Source organism: Astatotilapia calliptera, chromosome 16 (genome assembly GCF_900246225.1).
Source record: "Astatotilapia calliptera chromosome 16, fAstCal1.2, whole genome shotgun sequence".
Lineage (NCBI taxonomy): Eukaryota > Metazoa > Chordata > Actinopteri > Cichliformes > Cichlidae > Astatotilapia > Astatotilapia calliptera.
The window spans coordinates 19,117,984-19,139,525 of NC_039317.1; the positions used below are offsets into that span (position 1 = coordinate 19,117,984).

At 40.6% G+C, this 21,542-nt stretch overlaps 1 protein-coding gene and 1 non-coding gene across 2 annotated transcripts; one reads left to right on the plus strand and one right to left on the minus strand.

Moving 5' to 3' along the window:
* Nucleotides 1-2,360: 2,360 nt before the first annotated feature.
* On the minus strand, nt 2,361-2,442 carry trnas-cga (transfer RNA serine (anticodon CGA)). Its single transcript has one exon. It is a non-coding gene; the product is annotated as a tRNA-Ser (tRNA).
* Nucleotides 2,443-4,546: 2,104 nt separating this feature from the next.
* Nucleotides 4,547-17,634, plus strand: chn1 (chimerin 1). The gene is made up of 8 exons (XM_026145420.1): nt 4,547-4,618; nt 9,303-9,555; nt 10,793-10,877; nt 13,583-13,756; nt 14,479-14,556; nt 15,248-15,385; nt 16,337-16,442; nt 16,778-17,634. Exons 1-8 carry the CDS (start codon nt 4,608-4,610, stop codon nt 16,947-16,949), a joined length of 1,017 nt encoding a protein of 338 aa, XP_026001205.1. The 5' UTR covers nt 4,547-4,607; the 3' UTR covers nt 16,950-17,634.
* The last annotated feature ends 3,908 nt before the right edge of the window (nt 17,635-21,542 follow it).

Below are 21,542 nucleotides of genomic sequence, written 5' to 3' on the forward strand. Positions count from 1 at the left end.
TTGGCTTGTTTATGCGGCAATCAATGTCAATCATCTTGCCTTTGCCAGCTGCCATGATACTACAATGTTGCAGCATAAGGAGAATTGCAGTTAGTATAACTTTTGTACCACTGCTAACAACATTCTTAATAACGGATAATTCCCTGTAACTACAAACTGGATCACACAGTAGCCCATGTTTAGCTTTAAGAAAGAATTCTCAAAGCTGATTCCTCAGCACATAAAGTGACTGGTTGTCTAATTTCTTGATCCTTCCTCCACTCACTTTTGCCATTTTAATATTGTTTTTTGTTTAAATATTTTACAAAATATAGTACTATATTCATTAAAACAGATTATGGCAAAACATCAAGCATCCCAGCTGGTCTAATTTGAATTAAAATCTAAAAATGATCACTAGACAAGTCACATGCTTGTTTAAAATGTTGTTTTTATTTCATGATTTTAGTAGCTTTGTTCATTTTCACATGGATGCGAAAATTGGAAACTGATGAAAAATACAGGGGTTGATTTATTTATTTTAATTTAACAAACTGAGCTATTTTTTTTTATATAAGTAAGTTCTTAATTAGTTTCTTTATTTCAAGATGAACTGCTCTGATTTCAGTAGTGAGAATCCGTGCTACAGTGAAATAATCACTTTTTATGATCTCAGGCAGATAAGGTAAGCAAGCCCTAGGTGTTTCTGGTTCACACACTTTAGCGTTTTCTGACTAGTAAATATTACGCTACCAGGAAATCTGATTATACAGCTGTGTAAAAACCAAATTTTCACAGGACTCTGCGCAGTCCTGTACACCCCTGGTGCTTTCAAAGGAATTTAGATGGTATAAATCAGCCAGATGTTGCCAATCAAATGTATGAAGACCATTCTAAAGGTCAAATGTGAGACTACAGGTCTGTCAGCTAAAGCTTGGCTGAAACTGGGTATGCAGCAGGCTAATAATACCAAACACCAGCGTAAATTTACAGGATGGTTCAAGAAGAAAACAATCATTGTGTTGCAGTGGCCCAAAGTCCACAACCTCATTTCAACCTGATTGAAATCTTGTCTCTGGACATTAATAGACTTGTGCATAAATTGTCCAAATTCCTGCTCAATGATATGAAAGACTGATTAAATGATAACAAAAACAATTACTTCAAGTTATTGCTGCCACAGGAGGTTCTACAAGCTACCGAATCACAGAGTGGGCTTATTTTTCCACCGGATTACAGAGAGTCCTGTGGAAATGTTCTTTCTCATATGACTATATCTTCATGAGTGAATAATTATGATGATGAACCTGCATTATAGTATGTCAGCATCACCACAAGCCTGTTAATATGTTGATAATAGCAGAGTGGATAATTATAGTGGGTTTTTTTTTATCTTCTCTACCTTATAACATATCATACAGCATTATGAACTGTCTATGCTGCTACGATTGCAACATGTTTTCCCTGTAATGTAGTATAAAGGATGCTAATCTAATTATTCATACCTCAACACCTCTGAAATATCTATTAACAGTGCCTACTCATGGGACTAGTCTGATCATTTCAGCTGGTAAGACAACCAGTGGTGGATAAAAGAAGTCCACCGGCTCAGAAACGCTGCTCTCATGGGAACCTAACGCTCCAAACAGATGTTGTTCTTCCTCAGAAAGTGAAACCTAATAAGATGCAATATGGTCAACACTCCACAGGTTTGTGTCCTCCAGCCAGAGCAGACAGTGAGCAGATTACTGATCAGAAAGTCAAGACCTGCTGCCAAAAAGTGACTCTGGGCCACCTGTCCCCAAACACTGGAAAACAAGCTACAAGAGCAGCACACACATGGTTTCCAGTGCACACTGTCTGTGAACAGAACTGATAGTTTTCATGGGTGTGAAGCTGGTAAGGAATCACGTTTTTGTATGTTACAGAGCACCTGCTTGTTGACCTTTGGAAAACTTCAAACTGTTATTGGCTCTATTGTTATTTAAAGATACACTTCACTCATCTAGTGTGACAGACATGGTTTGTGTCCATGCCTCTCAACACTTACTAAGAAAATGAATGTTTACAACTGATTTACCACTTAAGTGCTGGATTGAGTTGAGGTAAGGCTCTATGCAGGCCAGTCAAACTCCTCCGCACGTCACTTTAAGTTCAGCACAGAGGGACTGTATCTAAATGGACATTAACCATTTCTTTGTAATCAGCTGTTTTAGAGCCTGCGGCCGAAGGAGCGGTGGCTCTGAGTAAGAAACCAAGAATGTAGCACATTCATAAGGAAAAGACTTGCCAATCACAACCAAACCACACCTTAAAGTATATAGATAGGACTTTATTAATCTTTCAGGTAGGTTCCTCCGGGAAATTCAGTAAAGCTTTATCGTCACGAACAGGGTTCGAACCTGTGCGGGGAAACCCCATTGGATTTCGAGTCCAACGCCTTAACCTCTCGGCCACCGCGACTACAGCACACATGTTTATGATTTATCATAAATCATATTCATACAATATGAATTATCTTCGCAAGCAGTGGAAATGGGAAGGAATTAAGATTTCAGACACCTCTGTGGAGCCTTGACTTTTTACTTACCTGAGTTGTGTTGGATTAAAATCAGCTGATAACTGAAAAATTGTACATTTAAATTAAAGTAACTGGTTTTCTCTGATTTATTACTAGAAGTTTGTGTCTTTGTATTTTTGTGTTTTTACTTGTATATACTGAATTACTAATAGATAACAATATTTTCTCTAAATGCTTGGATTTTTTATTTTACTATTATCAAAACAATACTCAGATTCTTCTATTTGAATATAATTTTCTTTTTCTAGAAATTTGGACTGAATGTTGAAGCTTTCTAATGCTGTAGTCGGGGCCTTTCTGAGTACTCTTCACTTCATTCAGCCATAAATGCAAACAATATCAAAATACCTTCACGGCAACTGGCATAACCGGAGGATATACCATGATGTTGGATGTTATTATAAACCCTGATTCATTTTACATCTCCAGGTTTGCTTTCTGTTCCTGATATAACCAAACCTGAGCGAACTAATCATGAAATCAGGGAACTGCACAGAGTTCTATCCTTCCCCTGTCCAGTGAGGCGGAGGAGTAAAGTACAGTTATATAACTGTGAAAAATATATAGCTGCACCATAGTCTGTGATTATGAGACCAGCATGCCATGTCCTACTTCAGATGTTACACAATGGGCACTCTCACTAAAAGGCATTCATCCATACAGTTCAGCAGGCATTTAGTACCTTTAGTGTAATACTGTTGAACAATTGTATTTGGGTTTTAAGAACACAATATAAAGGAGAGAATAACATGCACATCATTGGTTACACTTTCTAATACTGAGGTTGACCCACTTTTGCTTTAACTAAATTCTTCATTGCATATCTTCAACTTTGTGAGCTTTGAGACATGATGTGTTATTCTGCTGAAGCAGCCAACAGAAGGTGGTTGCACTCTGGTCACAAAGTGATGGACTTAGTCAACAACATTACTCAAGAGGGCTCTGCCACTTAAACAATGTCATCTTGTTACTATGGGAGACAAAGTGTGCCAAGAGGATTTAAGAGAGCCTGTGTCATTTGTATCCTCAGTTTCCTGTTCTTACCTGACAGAAGAGGCACCTGATGTGCTCTTCTGCTGCTGTAGGCCGCCTGCTCCAAGTTTTGATGTGTTGTATCTTCAGAGATGCTTTTCTGCAAATTTTTGTTGTAATGAGTGATTATTTGAGTTTCCATTGCCTTCCTATCATCCCGAAACAGTGTGGCCATTCTCCTCTGACCTATGACTCCAACAAGGGAATTTTTCCCTGGACTGCTGCTCACTGGATATTTTCTCTTGGTAACTCTTTATAATATGAACCGCAACTGAGGCCCTTTCTTTTTTTCAGACCATCTTTAAAAGAGATGGTTGTGTGGGGAAAATCCAACCAGATCATCAGATTCATATCAGAATTTAAGCACGACTTAAATCCATTTAGGGATAAAAACAGGCAATTACATTTTGTGGCAATTAACTGTGCACAACAAGAAGCCTAAAATAACAGTGAAATGGCAAAAAAGCATTTAGCAACGTGAATCTTACGTATAACACAGTGTTGTAATTTGGTGTAGGAAATTGTTTGTGCAGGAAACAGTAAGCAAACCTGCTACTCTGATTTTACAGCGAAGGGTGTTATCAAGCTTTACATTTTGAAACTAACTTCTTTCTTTTTAAAAAGAAGAAACAAAATTATCCAAAAGCTTTAACTGATGAAATCCTTTGTTGATGGAAAAGTAGATGAAGATGACTCTTTTTTTAAAGATTTTCCACTGGCACAGGATTTCTCTTTTAAGACACTTGAAAGCTCACCGAATATTTGAGGCATTAACTAACTCATCTAGTACCATCATCATCACTCTGTTGCCAAAATAGCTGAAGCACAATGACTCATTCATCATGCTCTAAACACATACTCACACTGATGTTGCAGGGGCGGTGGGGGCGTCTCTCAGCAGAACCTCACAAAGAGATAAAGGACGATTCAAGCCTTTTAATTATTCTTCGCAATCATTTCTCATTCCTATGTAATAACCAGTCGCTCTCTGTAACAGAAGGTGATTCCTGGGTAGATGAGTTTGAGGTAAGCAAATTGTTTCTCCAGACAGGATTGATGACAGTATTTGCTGATGACTGCCGGTAGCTGTGAGTTTAGATTGGCTGTGGGACACCCACTACTGATAATAAATTAACATAAAGTGCTATGTGTTTAATTTTGTTCTATTGATATTACAGTTTAATATAACTTTCAGTTCAGGTAAACATAGAGCAGAACAGAAGATGTTTTTATTCTGGCGTTAGGTCCCTGTGTGCGGCAGAAGTGTGATCACTGATTTTCTTCCACGCCACTGAAGCAGAGTGACCATGACATTCAGCACCATATCTGACATTTTCAGCCTGCACTTCTACTCTCAGAGCTCCTGCATCCATCAGGAGTGATTTCCTTTGTAATCTAGAATTTCCTTTAAATCGCGGCAAAAATTGATTCCTATTTAAAAAATAAATAAATAAATAAATTGTAAAATTACAGCCAAGTAGACAATTGCACAGATGCTGTAACCCACTCTATACTGTTGTTTCTGTGCACTTAAAGCTTGCCACATGTATGTTTTGACCTTGCAGTGTGAATAGCAAAATGTGATAGCAGCCTACCATAAATCAGTGTCACAGCACAGACTGTTCCAGCCACATGCAGGTAATCTATTTGTGCCAGTGTAATTTGTTCTGGGTTTCTTGCAGGCCCAGCAAAAAAAAAAAAAAAGGCATGCATTTGTGCTGCATCTTATGCATATGTGGTATTTCCTGGCAGTGAAGCTTTAGCCATGCACAGTCTTTCGGTACTTCTGATTCACATTGTGAAAATCTTTCTCCACCATGACGCTATTTTATGCATTTACTGTAGATAGCTACACAGTGCTTAAGTAACAAGACTACTGACAATGAATTTCTTTCTTGTTGTGCCACACATTTAATTCTGCAGAAAGTTTTCTGTTCCTAGTTCTGATATTAGTGGCCTGTACTCTAAGATTTTACAGGTAAATCCATAATTTGTTGGGCAAAGGCACAGTTTTGTAGTTTTGCCTCTGTACACAACTGCAGTGGATTTTATATCAAACAGTTAAGATGTAATAGAACTGGAGATTTTCAGCTTTAATTCAAGAGGCTCTACAGAAAAGTTGGATTTACAGTTTAGGAATTGCAAACTAACATAATTGCAAATAGAGGGGTTGTTTTTAAACTCGCATGAGGTATAGAATGAAGTCTAAAATTGGCATACCAAGTGTTATTTTTCCTCCTTGAGATGCTCTGTCAGGGCTTTGCTGCAGCCTCCAGTGGCTAAGTGTGGGTCTCTCTGCATTCAGAGTTGTTTTCAGTAACTGATTGGACTGTGAGGTGCCATTTATTCAGTTTTGGAACATTTGGCTGAATCTGCACAGCCTTGCAAACTTCAGAATTCGTCCTGATACTTCTATCAACGCTCACATTATCAGTTAACTCTAATGACCCGATTGTGCCGGCATGCCCATACCATAACTTTGCCTCTTTGGCAGATAATGTGTTATGCTTCAAATCACAAGCTGTTTCTTTCCTTCCCCATAATTTTTCTCTTTCCATCATTCTGGTATGAAAGTTAATCTTGGTTTCATATGTCTTTTTTTTCAGGAGCATGTTGCTGTTTTATATGTTTTCTGGTAAAATCTAATCTTATTTTTATGTTCTTGAGTGTAACCAGTGGTTTTACAGCTTGTTGTAAAACCATTCATAAAGGTGTGTCTGGCTTATAGACTTTGACAGTGATATCTTTGGGCTGAAACACATCAAAATGAAAATTCAACACTTTGAATCGACTTCAGATATTATGCCTTCCACATTTGTCATGAAATATCACAGGAACAGGCCTGACTAGGTCATGAAACAGCTTGTCAGTCAATTGTCCAATTAATTTTGAGCTTCTGAAGATGAGGCTGTATGCATGAAAATGACTGCAATTCCTAAACAGTTAATTTAAAACGTATGTAAAACCCCACTAATTAAATGTTAAAATCCACCGTGGTGTTGAACAGAGGCAAAACTACAAAAACTGTGCCTTTGTTCAACAAATTATGGATCTAACTGTATTAAAACATCCCAGCTTCTTCAACCTTCGAATTACATAACATCATCACATTTCCTTGAGATTGAGGTTTGTAGATCAGCATTAATTCAAAGCCTTTTGGTGTTATATAAGTAAATGGTTGTTCTGCTTTTTTGTGTGTTTTGACATTCGCTTTGATTTTGAATGATGGATTATTGCAGCTGTACCTTATTTATTTTAAACATATGAAAGTGTCCAAATGACTAGAAAAGAAATCATAGCCGTGAGAGTTCACATTCAGATCTTGCCATTGTCCACTTAATGGGTCGTCGTGTTTTGTTGGGTCAGCAGTGCATTAGAGGAAACTTTCCTTACGTAACGACTTTCTTACCTCACAGAAGTACTTAGCGACACCAACAGCTTAATGGATCAAATGGGAGTGGGAGGGAGTGAGTGAGGAAATTAAGTTTAAAAAAAGAATGTGAAGGCTTTGAGATTTTGCTAGTTTCTGGGGCAAATCAGAATAAAACTGTTAATCTAGAAAGATTGAGTAACACTTTAAACCTCGAATGTGGAGAAGCCTAGCACTCTGGCCTAGGCTGGCCACAGATGGACAGCACGGAGGATACTGAGTATATCCATGCATCCATTCTCAGGGGTCCCATTTCTGGGCATGTCTGGGAAACAAGCAAATCAATCAGTGTCAATTAGAGCTTTGTTCAAAGTAAACCACATCCTGGATGTCAGACGTTCATTCTGCACTCAACAGCAGGCAATGCAATTACACTGCAAAACCTCTGAAGGGCTAGGGGTCTGAGAGGATGAAGTGGTGCATATAAAAGGCTCTTACTGTCTTTTATCTATCCTCTCTCAGGTACCCTCCTGAGCAGAGACTTTCACTGAGCATGAGAGAGGGTAGCCACACTGGAAGCCCTCTGTTTCATGTTGTGAGCCTGTCCCTGTCAGACACCACTGTTTGGGATGCCATTCTACATAAGTACGCCGATCTTCAAAGCCTCTTTCCTGCTCCCCTCTGCTGCTCATGCTCTGATTTTGATACCTCTGCAATGAGATGGGAGCAGCAAGAGCCTTTAACAGTCATTGATTCCTGAAGTCTACAGTCTGTATAGTCACTTCCTCTGCAGCTGGAAAAGGTGCGAATGTTACCCTTTAACAGCCGAGTCTGAATTAGATTCTGAGACGTGGGAGCATAATCGCACTTGACTTGCAGTGTGAGTTACCGAGGTAGGTTGCACATCCTTTCTCTCACATTGCCACCACGATGCTATATTTAATACTTCATTTCTATGCAGACAACAAGCTTACATCAGTGTATACCTCAAGGAAATGAACAGTCAGACAAAGGCAGCAAAGAAAGAAAATCCTCCCAGCTGGATCCCCCACGCCTGGCACAGACACATGTTGTTTAATTCTTTATTGTATATTTTATCATAATGTAAGGGGGTGGAATAAGCTGGTAACGGTGAATATAGATGTGTGATACAAAATATGATAGTGTTGCTACTGTTGTTACTATGCTATTTCAATTGCAGTGATATCTTCTGGGTCATGTTTGTATTGTTTTTGTTTATTTTTAGAGTATATATAGCTTAGCTAATGGTAATTCAAGGGTATTCATCTAATGTAGGAAATGCAGCATTAAAATGTACACAAAGCACATCTTCCGCTATGGTGCACACTAATGCCAGGGTTGAAATTTCAGTCCCTTTTCATTATGGTTGGTGTGTGGTATAAACAGAGTTCACTGAGGCAGAATATTTTTCAAGAAGTGCTTTATTTATACAACTTTTAAAAAAAAGTTTCGTTGAAAAGCTTTCCATCCGAAAATGAATTTGTCTAAAACTTTTGCGCATCACTTCCTGTCATAGCATGCATCGATAACAGTGATGCCCTATTTTGGTTGAACGGTTGAAGCTTTTGTGTCGTGATCGGTTTCTGTAGCAACACGATTTTGAAAATAGCTCCCCTCTCTAACGGCCCACTGCTGTCGCAAGTTCTCCAGGCTGTAGCCCACTCCTGACGCATGACTCATTCATTGCTCATTATCATCCCACTCTCATTTCGTCCTACCCAGTCTCCCCTGCTTGGATATCTGATGGTGGTGTGGGGGCGGGGTACTGGCTACTATAAAGCTGGTGCATCCGTGCTGCGATTGGCTGGTGGGATTCCTTTAATCTGCTCTGACTACTATAGGGTCCACCCCCATACTCCTCCCCCTCTCTTTGCCCTCACTGACAGCATCCATACACAACAGTGCGCTGTCTCTGTTCCAGGGAGAATATCAGCTCTGCACAGGGAGGAGAGGATTAGCCACAGCCACTCAGCTCATCTGCATACATGTTCCCAGAGAACCACATGAGCACCCAAGGCTGCACCTCTTTTGTATAAAAGCTGGCACTCCTATCACAGAGTCTCCACTTCATCTACTCTCACTGCTGTGAGGAGATTCAAAAGGGACCACAGTTGTTGTTTATTTTGGTTTTTTTTCTTTTGGACTCTTTTGAATGATCTAAAGACTTGTTTATATCATTTAAAAAGGCCATGTCTCTTTTTAATTGGCAAAATGAAAGTAGTATTATTTGACGTATATCTTGTTTGAACATCAAGGAGTTTATTCCCATTTTTTTTTCCTGGGGTTGTGTTTTTTTTTTTCATCCTTTTTTTGCTCCAGAATGCCATCTAGAGAGTCCTATGAGGTTTGCCAGGAAGAGAAGCCTCTGGTGCAAAAGGCCAAGCGTGAGGCCAATCAGGAGGATATTCTGGCCGCAGCCCTGGGGATGAGGATGGGGCCACAAAAACCTTCAGCCACTTTTTGGCAGCCACTTAAACTGTTCGCCTATTCGCAGCTCACCTCACTGGTTCGCAGAGCTTCACTGAAGGAGAGCGACTGGCCCTCCAGATCTGAGAAAGCCCACAACTTTAAGGTGAGCATGAGTCAACTTAAAGAACGCTTGTCAGCTGTTGCATCTCTTGGTTTAATTTCATCATGTGTGGCCACAGGGCTGCTGCTTGAGCCTCCCTTGTGGGAGATCGAAGGGGAGGGGTGTGGGTTACTGACAGGGAGACTGGGGATGAAAAACAGAGCTGTTTTGGTCTGTCCAGTGAGCCCTAATCAAAAGAAAATCTGTTGGGTGGTCTGTGAACCACTGCTGTTAGTTTGAGCACCAGATGGAGAGATTAGGCCAATAGAGAGCAGAAAAAGTGGCGGACAGTATCCCCGTTTGGCTCAGGCTCACTCTCCTAGTTTGGCTGGTTAATGGGATGGAGAACAGTGAGCGATATATTACTGTCAAGGCTTTTAAACTGCTGATGCTCACTCATCTCTCTCTGCTGCTTTGTTCTCTTGTTTTGCTGAATGTTACATTTCGACCTTTAGAGAATTTGAAGCCTCTGCAGCCATAAAGGAGAAAGCTATGCGCGCGAAATCAAAATCAAGAGAATATTTTGAAGTATAATGAGTGAAATGTGCACTTTGTGTCTTCTAATGTCAGACTTTCCAGTTTAAATTGGGCAGACATTTACATTTACTGTGTTCAATTAATTAAAAGGTCCACATTAGATTGTACTTTTGAGAGTACGATGTGGTATGGTAACATGCAATCATGGCTAAGGATGACATCACTCCAGTCGATTGATGTCAGTGTTTTGTGTTTACAGTTTTTGGATATTTTATAGCACGATTGCCTCCACACTTCTACACATCTAACAGTCTAACAATACTACACAAAAGCCTTTTTATCTAAGATTGCTAATGGCTAAATGCAAAAATGCCGGGAGAGCTGTGGTTTGCTCTTTTTCCCAGAGGCCTCCCTGATTGGCGAGGCTGTCGTTAGCTCCTGGAGCGTGGGGCTTCCTCTGCTACACAAGAAGTTGTCTTTCCATAGACTATTTCCTGACAGCTCGCACCTTTTCTCTCGTGAGGTGTCACAACATGCTGCGCCATGATGGCAAAGCCTCTGCCACTCAGTGTCACGGCTGCACCCGCCAAAGCATTGTCATTTTGAGGGCCTGTTTAAACAACAATCCTCCTCCACTGTGTCATTTTAGGTGGCAGCACCCACTGGTCTCCTGGAGAAATCACTGCAACTACCCACTGTTTCCTTCTATCTCGTCATTGCACTTCATCGCTAATATCTGTCACTGTCCTCCTCTCTGTTGTAGGTCCATACCTTTCGGGGACCTCACTGGTGCGAGCACTGTGCCAGCTTCATGTGGGGACTGATGGCTCAGGGGGTCAAATGTACAGGTATGACTTGTTCTCAGTCGCATTACATAAACCCCTTGATTACTTTACAGCTTTCTTTCGTTGCGTTGGTGGTGGGGCGTCGCTGTAAATGGGTTACTTGGCTTTCAGTGCATCTGGAGCTGGATTATTGAGTAGTTTAAGGATTATTAATTGTGTAACAGAATGAAATGGGGTCTTTATGACTGTGATGTAACAGATATGTTACATGAAGTAAAAAGCTTCTTTTTTCTGATCTACTTCCTTATTTTTTGCTCTAAAGTCTTAAATAATATAATAACTCCACATAACTCCACAATCCTCAGTGCGTCTTCACATTCTCTCATCAGCGTGACCAAAACCAAAAGATTTTAAAGAACATTTGCAGTCTCGTAGGCCTGAAAGCGCACAGTACAGTTCTCGTTGCTTTCGTGGAAGATTTCTGTGTTTATTTTCTATGAATTATGGGCTCATTTTAAGAATATTCACCAATAGTCTACAAGCATTTTCAGTCTTTATGTGACAAATAACATTCACACATTCAGCTCTGCTACTGTGAGGGAAATAGTTGCAGTGTATTTACTTTGTTGTCTATCACATACTCAAACACGAGATTCCCATTTCATTGTAAGCATTCGTTCTCCCATCCCGAAATAGTACTATAATATGGTCTGATGCCTGTCTTTGATGTTTTATTGATGAAACAAAGTGTGTCACATAAATCTGCGAGAGCTCTGATATTAATTATTAATGCGCTGGTTTTGAACAACAATCCAAATAAAGGCACATATGTTTGGAGCCAACCTTTATCGACTTTAATACATTGCCATTCCTTCAGACTCAACCTCAGATCCCAGAATCTAGGGCAGCAAAGTCTCACACGATGCTCGAATTTGCATACCAAAAAAAAAAAAATGTTCTCCCACCCCCTTTTCTTTTTGTGAACTGCTTTTGGCCGGGTGCCAGAAAGCCAGCCTCTGCTTGTGTTTGTTGTGCCACATTTCCTCATCAGAGTACACCCCCCAGCCTCATCCCATCATGCCCGTGAAGGAAAACAAAGCTGGCATGTCTCTTTAATGAGGAGTAGAGATGGGAGTGTGGGGAAGGAGCACTGTTTCCACACACATTAATATTCAGCCGGCTTCAACCTAAGAGCTAGGTCACACAGCTCAACCCCTATTTAACTTAAATACTTGGTAGGGGGAGAAAAAACAGTCCCTTTAACAAACACTTGTAATGCTTCTTGTTTTCACTTCCAGTCAGAAAGAGACCGGTTTCGACTGGTAACTGTGCTGATTAGACATGTTGATAATGTGCTGATTAGAAATGAGCTCCCAGCCACCAATGAAACTCTTCTAAAACACTGAGCAGCAGCTTCATTACCTTAGCAACAGAGACAGAGGTGACGGTGCACCAAAGCATCATCCCCTGTTTCCCAGTGTCCCCTGGGCTCCTTGTCACCCACCCCACCTGGGACCCAGGGCTACCGTTGAGCTCGCATGGACAATAGGAACTCAGCAGCCTTGTGTCTGATGACAGGCCCCCTCTGCGATTATAGTGCCTGTCTCATGTCCTTAAGAGAATCATCTCTTAAGGTAATTACATTTCAGCATCAATGCATATAAATTCAGGCAGTGTGAATTTCTCAAGGGGCCCATATTAATCAAAATATCATCTGAGGTCTTCCAGACATGTAGCTTTCAGAAGAAGCTTTTTTTAAAATTTAAAATTAAAACATAGCAGTTCTTTTGAGAGATTCAAAAGATGTCACATTTGTGAAATAAAGAAAAAAAAACACATGGCAATTGTCAAAAAACCTTTAATAGAACTTGAAGACGGCTCTGAAGATCTAAGAGCTCGAAGAGCTGCCCCATTTTAGTCTGGGAAACTAGGTCTTCTATAGCCCGCAGCGCCTCAATTGCTGCTTCCACAGCCATTGTGTGTGAGCTTGGATTTGGAAAAGAATAGAGCACACAGCAGTGCTGACTGTCCCTCCTCCGGGCCACAGCTTTTTCAGTGTTCGTCTAATTCCCAACATGAGTCTCTGTTACAAAGCAGCGCTGCAGTGTCTGCATCTGCTCTCCATGGGCACCTCTGTTCCCTACAAGGTGAATCCTGCCCTGAAACAGCTGTGCCTCGGGTCTTGTGACTGATGGCAAAACATCGTGTTGAGTATGCTATCATCTTGACTAATGTGCTGCTGGGCTGGCTATTTAAACACCCACTGAGGGCCAGTCGATGTCTGAAGTAGGAAAAATTTGGCTAAAAAAAGATATTTCCTCAAATTGGTGTATCAATTTCTTCTAACTATTTTTAAAAGGAGTATTTTGACATGAAATTTCTGTGGATGGTCAATGTCCTGTTTGTCCTTTTTTATTGCTAATACATTTCTACTAAACAAGCTCCCCTCTAGCGGTGACTTTAGCGAAGGTGAGCCCAATGCCATGCGTAGCAGAGAAAGAGCTCTCCAAAGCTCTCCAGTGGTCCTGTGACATTTCAGGGGCAGATATTGACCAAGGGGATTAACACTGCTTTGCAAGCCAAAAAACACATGAAACCAGCGAGCCAAATCAAAATGAACTCAGGGCTGAGCGCTGTGTAAAGGCTTTGGGTATAAAAACAAACTAGAAGCAGTCATTCATTACGCTATATTGCCTTTTTCATGGTGACTTTAATGCTACAGATATGCCTGAACTTAACCATTTGTGTGCCTCTTTCTGTGTCTGTAGATTGTGGTTTGAACACCCACAAGCAGTGCTCATCTCTGGTACCAAACAACTGCAAACCCGACCTGAGACACATCCGGAAAGTTTACAGCTGTGACCTCAGCACGCTAGTTAAAGCTTGCAATACAGCCCGACCCATGGTGGTGGACATGTGCATAAGAGAGATCGAGTCCAGAGGTTAGTCTAACGTGAGCTCGTGAACTTCAGTGTGTTCTGTCTGATTCAAATATACGCAGTAGAGCTGAAAATAACAAGACAGGCACAATAAATGCTGTTTTTGTTAGTCCACAGCTGTAATCCTACACACTGATTAACTGACAGCTCTCAGGTTCAAGGATTCTGTTTCTCGCTGTAAAACAGCTTCCCTTTAAATTTACAGTAAGCGATCTGCAATATATAGTACTTAGGTTGAAGTGTTAAAAATCTGATTCAATTACTGACTGAGTTAATGGTTTTTGTTTTGTTTTTTGTTGGGGTGGATAATGGGAAGGGGCTTGAGAGGAGTGATGGGACTGCTGGTAATTGCAGATGTTTAATGAGGAATACATTACTCTGTTTCCTGCTGCCTTAGTTGATTGCATTTCAGTTAAATCATTCAACTATGTAGGAAACTCGTTGGTTCCCTCATTGTCTGCCCTCTAATATATGTCTGTAGCTAAGTTTGATTTATGTCTTTATTATTTTGCTCAGTGATGCAGAAAAGTATTTGCATCTGCCCATGTTGTTCCACTGTGTGACACTGTGGACATTTTATCCTCAATTTCTTATGCATATTTAAGACCGTTTAATGGCATTTCCTAAATTAGCCATGGAATTCTATGTGGCTGAATTTTTCTCCATTACTTGTGACAGCCCTTACAGTGACTGAAAGGTTGTTTATTTTCTGTTTGCTCCTCAAGGACTGAAGTCAGAAGGCCTCTACAGAATATCTGGATTCAGCGAATCAGTGGAAGAGGTCAAGTCCAGGTTTGACAAAGGTGTGTTTTACATGTTTTTGTACAACTTTCAACTCACAAATTACACTTTGTGCCTGCCTATGTTTATGAGACTCATGCACAACACTTTTTTATTATAAAATGACATATTTGTGAAAGGTTAGTGCTGCTTTGGTAGTTAAGATCCAATCCTGATATTTCACTGTGTGTGGACAGAGAAGGACAGCCTCAGGAGGCTACAGACCAGGCACTCTCCCTGCCTTAAAGACAGCCATGAAAAAAAAAAAGATCCTTGCTGTGTTGGGATTCAGTAGTGGACTTAGTAAGAATAAAAATGTCTTGGCCCGGTGCAGTGTGAATTTTAACTGCAAGAAAAACCCTGCAGCAGTGGGCTAAACTCTTAGCCAGATCCGCATGTGGGAGATCATCCATGACAGAGTGTCATTCCAGCTCACAGCACTGTGATGTTCAGTCTGCCAGCACAAGTAGGCCATGGCCTGCTCTGAAAAGCATGCGCAACCCAGAGAAAGTCAGAATAAAACAAGCCAGGCGGATGATAGCAGCTACTTTGCAAAAATACTGAGCAAGACTGCTTTTTTTTTCTTTTTCTCCATGGCTGTCTTTATTCCCGAATTTACTCTGTGATGTGAGATTGTTGATGTGAGCCATATTTAGTGAGAAAACTCTCACTTTCTTCTCCTTGTCTCCCCCTTTCCATCACTCGTCTTCACAGATGGCGAGAAGACAGACATCTCAGTGAATGCCTATGAAGACATCAATATCATCACGGGTGCATTGAAACTGTACCTCAGGGATTTGCCTGTTCCTGTCATCTCATTCGACGCTTACCCCAGGTTCATCGAGGCTGCAAGTACGTCACAACCAGACAAATTAGTCAGAAACACACCTGTTTCACTCAGTTTGATTTTTGCTGGCAAACAGTTGTCGTTAAGCTCTATGCTGTTTCCTTCATTTGATCACGAAATGAGTCACATCAGAAGACATTACCTGCATTTATTCATCTTTTACTTTGCAGAAAATGTTTTACTGGATATAATGTACCAGATGTGAGCTGAAGAGTACTGGACTCAATGTAGTGAAAAGTACAACAGGGGTGTCAAACATAAGGCTCAGGGGCCCAGAATCAACCTGCTGGAGACTCCAATTTGGGTTGGCTTTGGAAAATGCAAAGGAGTGTATAAATTTTGGACATTTTAACTGTATTTATGCAAATTTTGCAGCTTCTCCTTCACCAATAAAGACCTCTCCCATGGCCATGGATACTGCACCAAAGCGAATAAATTTAGTATTAGTTTAGCTTCAAAGTTCTTTTCAACTTTCCCTTACGGTACTTGTCGTCTATCGGTCTCGTGCCGGTATTTAGCCTTAGATGGAGTTTACCACCCACTTTGGGCTGCATTCCCAAACAACCCGACTCCGAGAAGACCGAGTTTTATGTATGTCGCCCATAGTGTAAAATGAGCTTGACATCCCTGATCTGGAATAATTGTACAATATGAGTTCTGTAGCTGCAGCTGATGTTTTTTTCCCCCTATTTTTTAATATATATTCAAATGTAGTATGAGCTGCAATGTTATTTCATTGCAGCACAGCGATGAGCACTATGAAAATGTACAGCTGCTTTCAACAAGCATACAGTCAAGAGCACTAAGTGTTCATTTGGACACTCAGTGCCCCCCCCCCCACCAGATTTCCTAATGGAAACTAATGGGTTTTACTTTTACTTCACCGGAAGTACCTCCGGTAATTTGTGACTGCCTGCTCTAGCTACACTAATGGCGTGCTCCTTTGTCTTTTGCAGAGCTCACAGACGCAGAGAAGAAGCTGGAAGCTTTCCGCGAGGCTCTTGCTCTCCTACCACCACCACACGCTGAAACTCTAAAGTACCTCATGGCTCACTTAAAAAGGTGAGTAATCCAAGGTAATTCTGCAAGAGCCAAAGAACCGTAAAAAAATAATTAAGAGGGGTTAGTGAAGGGTGTAATGCTTCTGCTGCGGGAGGGGTAGACTAAATGTCTAAAACGTTATTGGCATTTTTCAAACATCAGCCTCTCCTTTGCCTTTATTTCTTATCAGAAAGTAGAAAAAAAATTAAACATGTAAAGAGTTAAATGTGTTATGTATAAATATGATTTTATATTAGACTGTGTGTATCTTACATGTTACCTTTGCATGCGGTTGCTGAAACTGTTCCTTTGCGAGGGTGTATGTAGTATTCTTCTAACTTTGATAAATGTTGCAGGGTGACACAAAATGAGAAATTCAACTTGATGAACGCAGAAAACCTTGCCATCATTTTCGGGCCCACCCTCATGCGTGCACCCAACACGGACGCCATAACAGCGCTGAATGACATCCGCTATCAGAGACAGGTGGTGGAGGTGCTCATTAAAAAAGAGGATGTACTCTTCTAAACAAAAAGTAGGACTTTTATAGAACAGCCCTCTAATCATTTTTTGTGTAAAGACTTGAATGACTTTTTTATTACACTGATTGATGCTTTTTTTTTTTAATGCCTTGTGTATGGACTAGTGCTAACCTAACATCTGTCCTCCCCTGTACTGGGTGTGGATGATGAACCTTACACTTGTACGTACCTTTTGTCTCCCCATTTTTGTCGGGGTTTTTTTGAAAAGCTGACAGACCAGCATGCATGGTGCAAGGTCTTTGTTTGCTTTGTAGTCGTAACCCAGCATGTGTTAAGATGTGTAGCGCTGTGATTTCTGCTTTTGTCTGTAACACAGTAGATTTTGTCCACATTCCCAGCTGCTTGCTGTGCAGCTATTTCTGTGAAACTTTATATAGTTGGATGTAAAAAAAAAATAATAATAAGCTACTAATTTTACTGGGGTAATTTTTATGATGCTGTATTTTTTTATCTCCTCGAATGTTTCTACGTCACCTGCAGTTCTTTGAATAAGTCTTTCTTCTTAATGTGTACACACTGCTGGATTTTCCTGACCTTAACATTTTTGTTGTGTTAGAAGCAGCATTATTTGTGAATTTGATTCTTTTTTTTTCTTCTTTTTTTTACTGTAATGTTTTTTGTACAAAACTTGTGCATGGTCACTTTAATTTATTAAACCTTACTCTGATAAATTAAGTGCTTAATAAGTCATCTGAATTGAGATAATAAAAAATCAAAATCAATAAATATCTGGTTAAAAATGCAATTAAGTGATTTTCATTCTTTTAACTTACAAAAACTCTGTAAAAACAAGAATCTGGGCACAGTAGCGGTTTTTGATACGGGCGACACGGGCGGTTGCCCGGGGCGGCATCGTGGTGGGGGGCGGCATCACGGGCATTGGCAAAAAAAACCAACAAATTACTTGTACTCATGCTGCCCCGACATCATGCCAGCACATATTGGGAATCGCATAGGCACCGATTGGCTTTCTGTCGCCCATTTGCTGGTAGTAAGGGCGCCCTCCGTTTGCGAGGTGCGCCTGCTGCTTGTGGCAGATTTTAATATTAATTAGTCATTGTCAATTGTTGATTTGTCCTCTTCTCATTGTATGATGCATTATGATGGCTGTCTGGTAGCCATTTGCATACTATGCATACTCTCTCTCTCTACATATATGTGTGTGTGTGTGTGTGTGTGTGTGTTGGGGGGGGGGGGGGGACAGAGGGAGTGTTCGCACAGGGCGCCAAACAGGCTAGGACCGCCACTGTCTGGGCAAATGTATGGGTAACATTTTACAAACCACATACATACATATCTGCTCACCTTTGCCTTTATACTGTCTTTCAGGGGAAATGTCCCAACTAGTCATTAAAGCCTCTTGGAACCCTAACTGAGCAGTTAAAAGCCTAAAAACTGAGTCAAGCCGAGCCGAGCCGAGTGGGTACTAGTGAAAAAGGGCTAGAAGTCTGAGTTCTCACCCTGCAGAACAAAGGAGATCCGCAGCAGGGGTTGGGCATTATTTTAGCCATTTGTCACTTTTTCGCATTAGAAGTTCCTTTATTTCACTGACAATTTTTAAAAAAAGCATGAATTTACTTTCATTTTTCACCGTGACTTACACTATTGATTTCTTAAGTAATGTTGGTGTAATGCCTGTACTGCCTGTGAAATCACTTTGTTCAGCCATACTTCCTTATGACTCTCCCCATAGTCCATCGCTGAACAATTAAATTTTTGTACAGTCTCCATAGCTTACATATTTTGATCTATTTTTGTGTAGTTGTGGCACAACATCAGCAAATGAAGTGCCTTGAAGTGGCTCAGCTTTGATATGGGATACAGGAAGTGCTATGAAGACCAGATGGGGAACATATGTGACAGCACACCTGACATCTGGCTCATATAAAGTGAACTTGTTGCTCAGGTTGGGGCAGCAACATTCATCCTTAGTCAACACTGTAAGCCAAGGCTTAATATGGCCTTTAGAACAACTGCAGATGTGGGTTATATTTGGCCCGAATATCTACCTCAATCTGGGAACGTTATACTTCTATAGTTGCTGCACTGGGGCTGTGCTATAGATATGGAAAGAAAACTATTAAGTACAGACACGTTGCTGTTTTTTATTAAGAGATTTGTTGTTCATAGTAAGAAAACATACAATAGCTAGTCTTGTGCATTAAATAAAGAAGAGGAAATATATACTAGACATGGAGGGGCTGCAGTGATGACCCTGACACTCTTTCATTCTGCATATTCATGATGACGGGTTGTGCCTAAAAGCGCACATGTCACGTGTCACATGACTTTACAGAAATCCCTGTAACATCCCATCAGTCACACAGATTCACTGAGGAATTAAAACCAAACCCACATTACCTGCGGCAGCACCACTGCACTCTGGGGAGGTTGTTAATTACTGGATATATGTGCAAACAATGTCACGTGAAATTTGTGGATTTTGAGTTTAATTACCCACAGGTTATGTCCTTCCATGCAATTTCCAAGAACCAGTCATGCACGGTGCAGAGAATAAATTTAAGTTGTTTGGATAGCGTGTTTATTCCACGCGATTTTAAATAGTGTTTTCCCTCTAGCCTTGGACACGTGAACGTTCAGACTGTAGTATTGTTTTCTATGTTGTCTGCAGCTTCATTTCCAGCCTTTCCCTCCATTTAGGTCTTTGTGCCTCAAATTTCACCACTAAGCATTTGAGAAGCAATCACTGCTTGACATTTAATCACTCCGGTGTTATGGCCACATCACATTGAGTTAATGTAAGCTAAATTCAGACTTGTCTCCGGTGATAGTGTGGCAAAATTGGATTTTCATCCAACCGTTTAGTGCCCCCCCACCATTATCAGCCATTTTAAATATATCATAGTACTGTGAATGAGGGTAAGCCGCACAAATAAAGCTATCAAGTTTTCTATCACTCAGTCAGATGTGGTGATAACACCATGCTAGATCAGCGTCTGCCAAATGTATTGTGCACTGGATGTGCATTATTCACAGCATGAGAAATCTGAAAGGCTGTGATCCATGAGATAACTGACCTTTCTCTCTTAACTGCTGAATGGCAATGCTTCCTTCCCTGCTGAACGCTGACCTGAATACATTTACAAGTGCTGAAATATAAGTGCAGAATTTGAAATGGCAATGCTTATCCTTTTAATTAGAGGCTAATGCTTGACATTATAGCACTGTGACTGTTTCTGTGGTTTAATTTATACGCTTTCCAAATGCACACAAATTTTCACTCGTAAAAGCTTAAATATTAACACATAACAATAATATATGGAAACAGGAGTAGTACATATTGAATTAAAAATCATGTGTATGCAAAATATGAGTCAGTGTTTCTACATTTACGTTGCCACAATTTGTAACAAAGCACAATGTTTTCTTTGTAATTTCTAATCCTCTTAATGTTCATCAAACCATAACCATTCAATATGGTGTCCACTGTTCATCCACCACCTGCAGGTATTACATAGGTGCTTTTATTTGTATTCGCTGAATATTTAATCACTCACAGAGCAGATGTAAACACGCAACTCGCACTGTGAGGCTTCAAAGCTGGACAGTGCACCAGAAGTGTCCGACTGAGACAAGGCTGACTGAGCAGATACAATGAAGGCTTGTCCTGCATTACATGACAGACTTGGAGAAAGGCAAAGCGGTGCTAACACGGTGCAAATTCAAATGACCTGAGTGGCTAGTGGGAGAGCAAAGGGGGAGGGTTGAGAAGAATCTCTGTTAATTCAGATATTGCCAAAATGCTCATTTGTTCCTAAGTGAGATGAATGAGGCTCGTGGTTCAGTGGTTGGCTGATTGAACGGAGTAGATATGTGAGGAAATTGAGTTGCTTGACCCACCACTGGCCCGACAGGATGGGGCAGTGCACAGCAAGAAAGAAATGCGTGGGTGTAACACCTGCCCTCTAGAAAGGACACGGTGTGGATTGACAAAGCTTTAAACAAAGCAGTCTCACAACGTGATCCATTCTGAAGGTGTTTCTGGCAGGGGCAGGTCCAAAAATGCTTTTCTATAGGGGTGACAAGCTGAGATCACCACATATTTTGTGGTGGTACCGAAGGCTAATCATTTTACTCAAAGGAGTATAAAGACAATGACAATGTGTCTGCATGGCAACAACAGTAATAGAGCTCTGGCTCTGCAAAAAAGCTCTGTGGGAAAAATGCAAGTAACTGGATGTAACTTTTGTAAGTTTGATGACTTTAACCCCTCCAGCAGCACTTTATTCTGAGTGGTGGCCATATTTAGTCTTTTGTGGCACTAGCCACCCCTGGCCACCACTTAGCATTGCCTCATGTGTCCTGAAACTTTTACTCATACTAAATGGTTTCTTGCAATGACCATTTTGCTCAAGTCTTCAGAAAAAAGCAACATTGAAAATGTACGCATAATAATTAGTTACCCCTAATTTCTTCATATTTTTCTATCAAAATAGAAAATATGTACAGTGGTGTTGTATGAAAAATATGCAAACATAAATGGAAACATACCATATAGCATGACCACAACATAGCCTGGACTCTCTGAGGCAAGCCATCTTGTAATTAGTGTGAATGC

Coding starts and splice junctions, on each gene's coding strand:
- chn1 (XM_026145420.1), top strand. Junction 14,557..15,247: donor CAAGTCCAGGTTTGACAAAG/GTGTGTTTTACA, acceptor TCGTCTTCACAG/ATGGCGAGAAGACAGACATC. Junction 15,386..16,336: donor CAGGTTCATCGAGGCTGCAA/GTACGTCACAAC, acceptor TGTCTTTTGCAG/AGCTCACAGACGCAGAGAAG.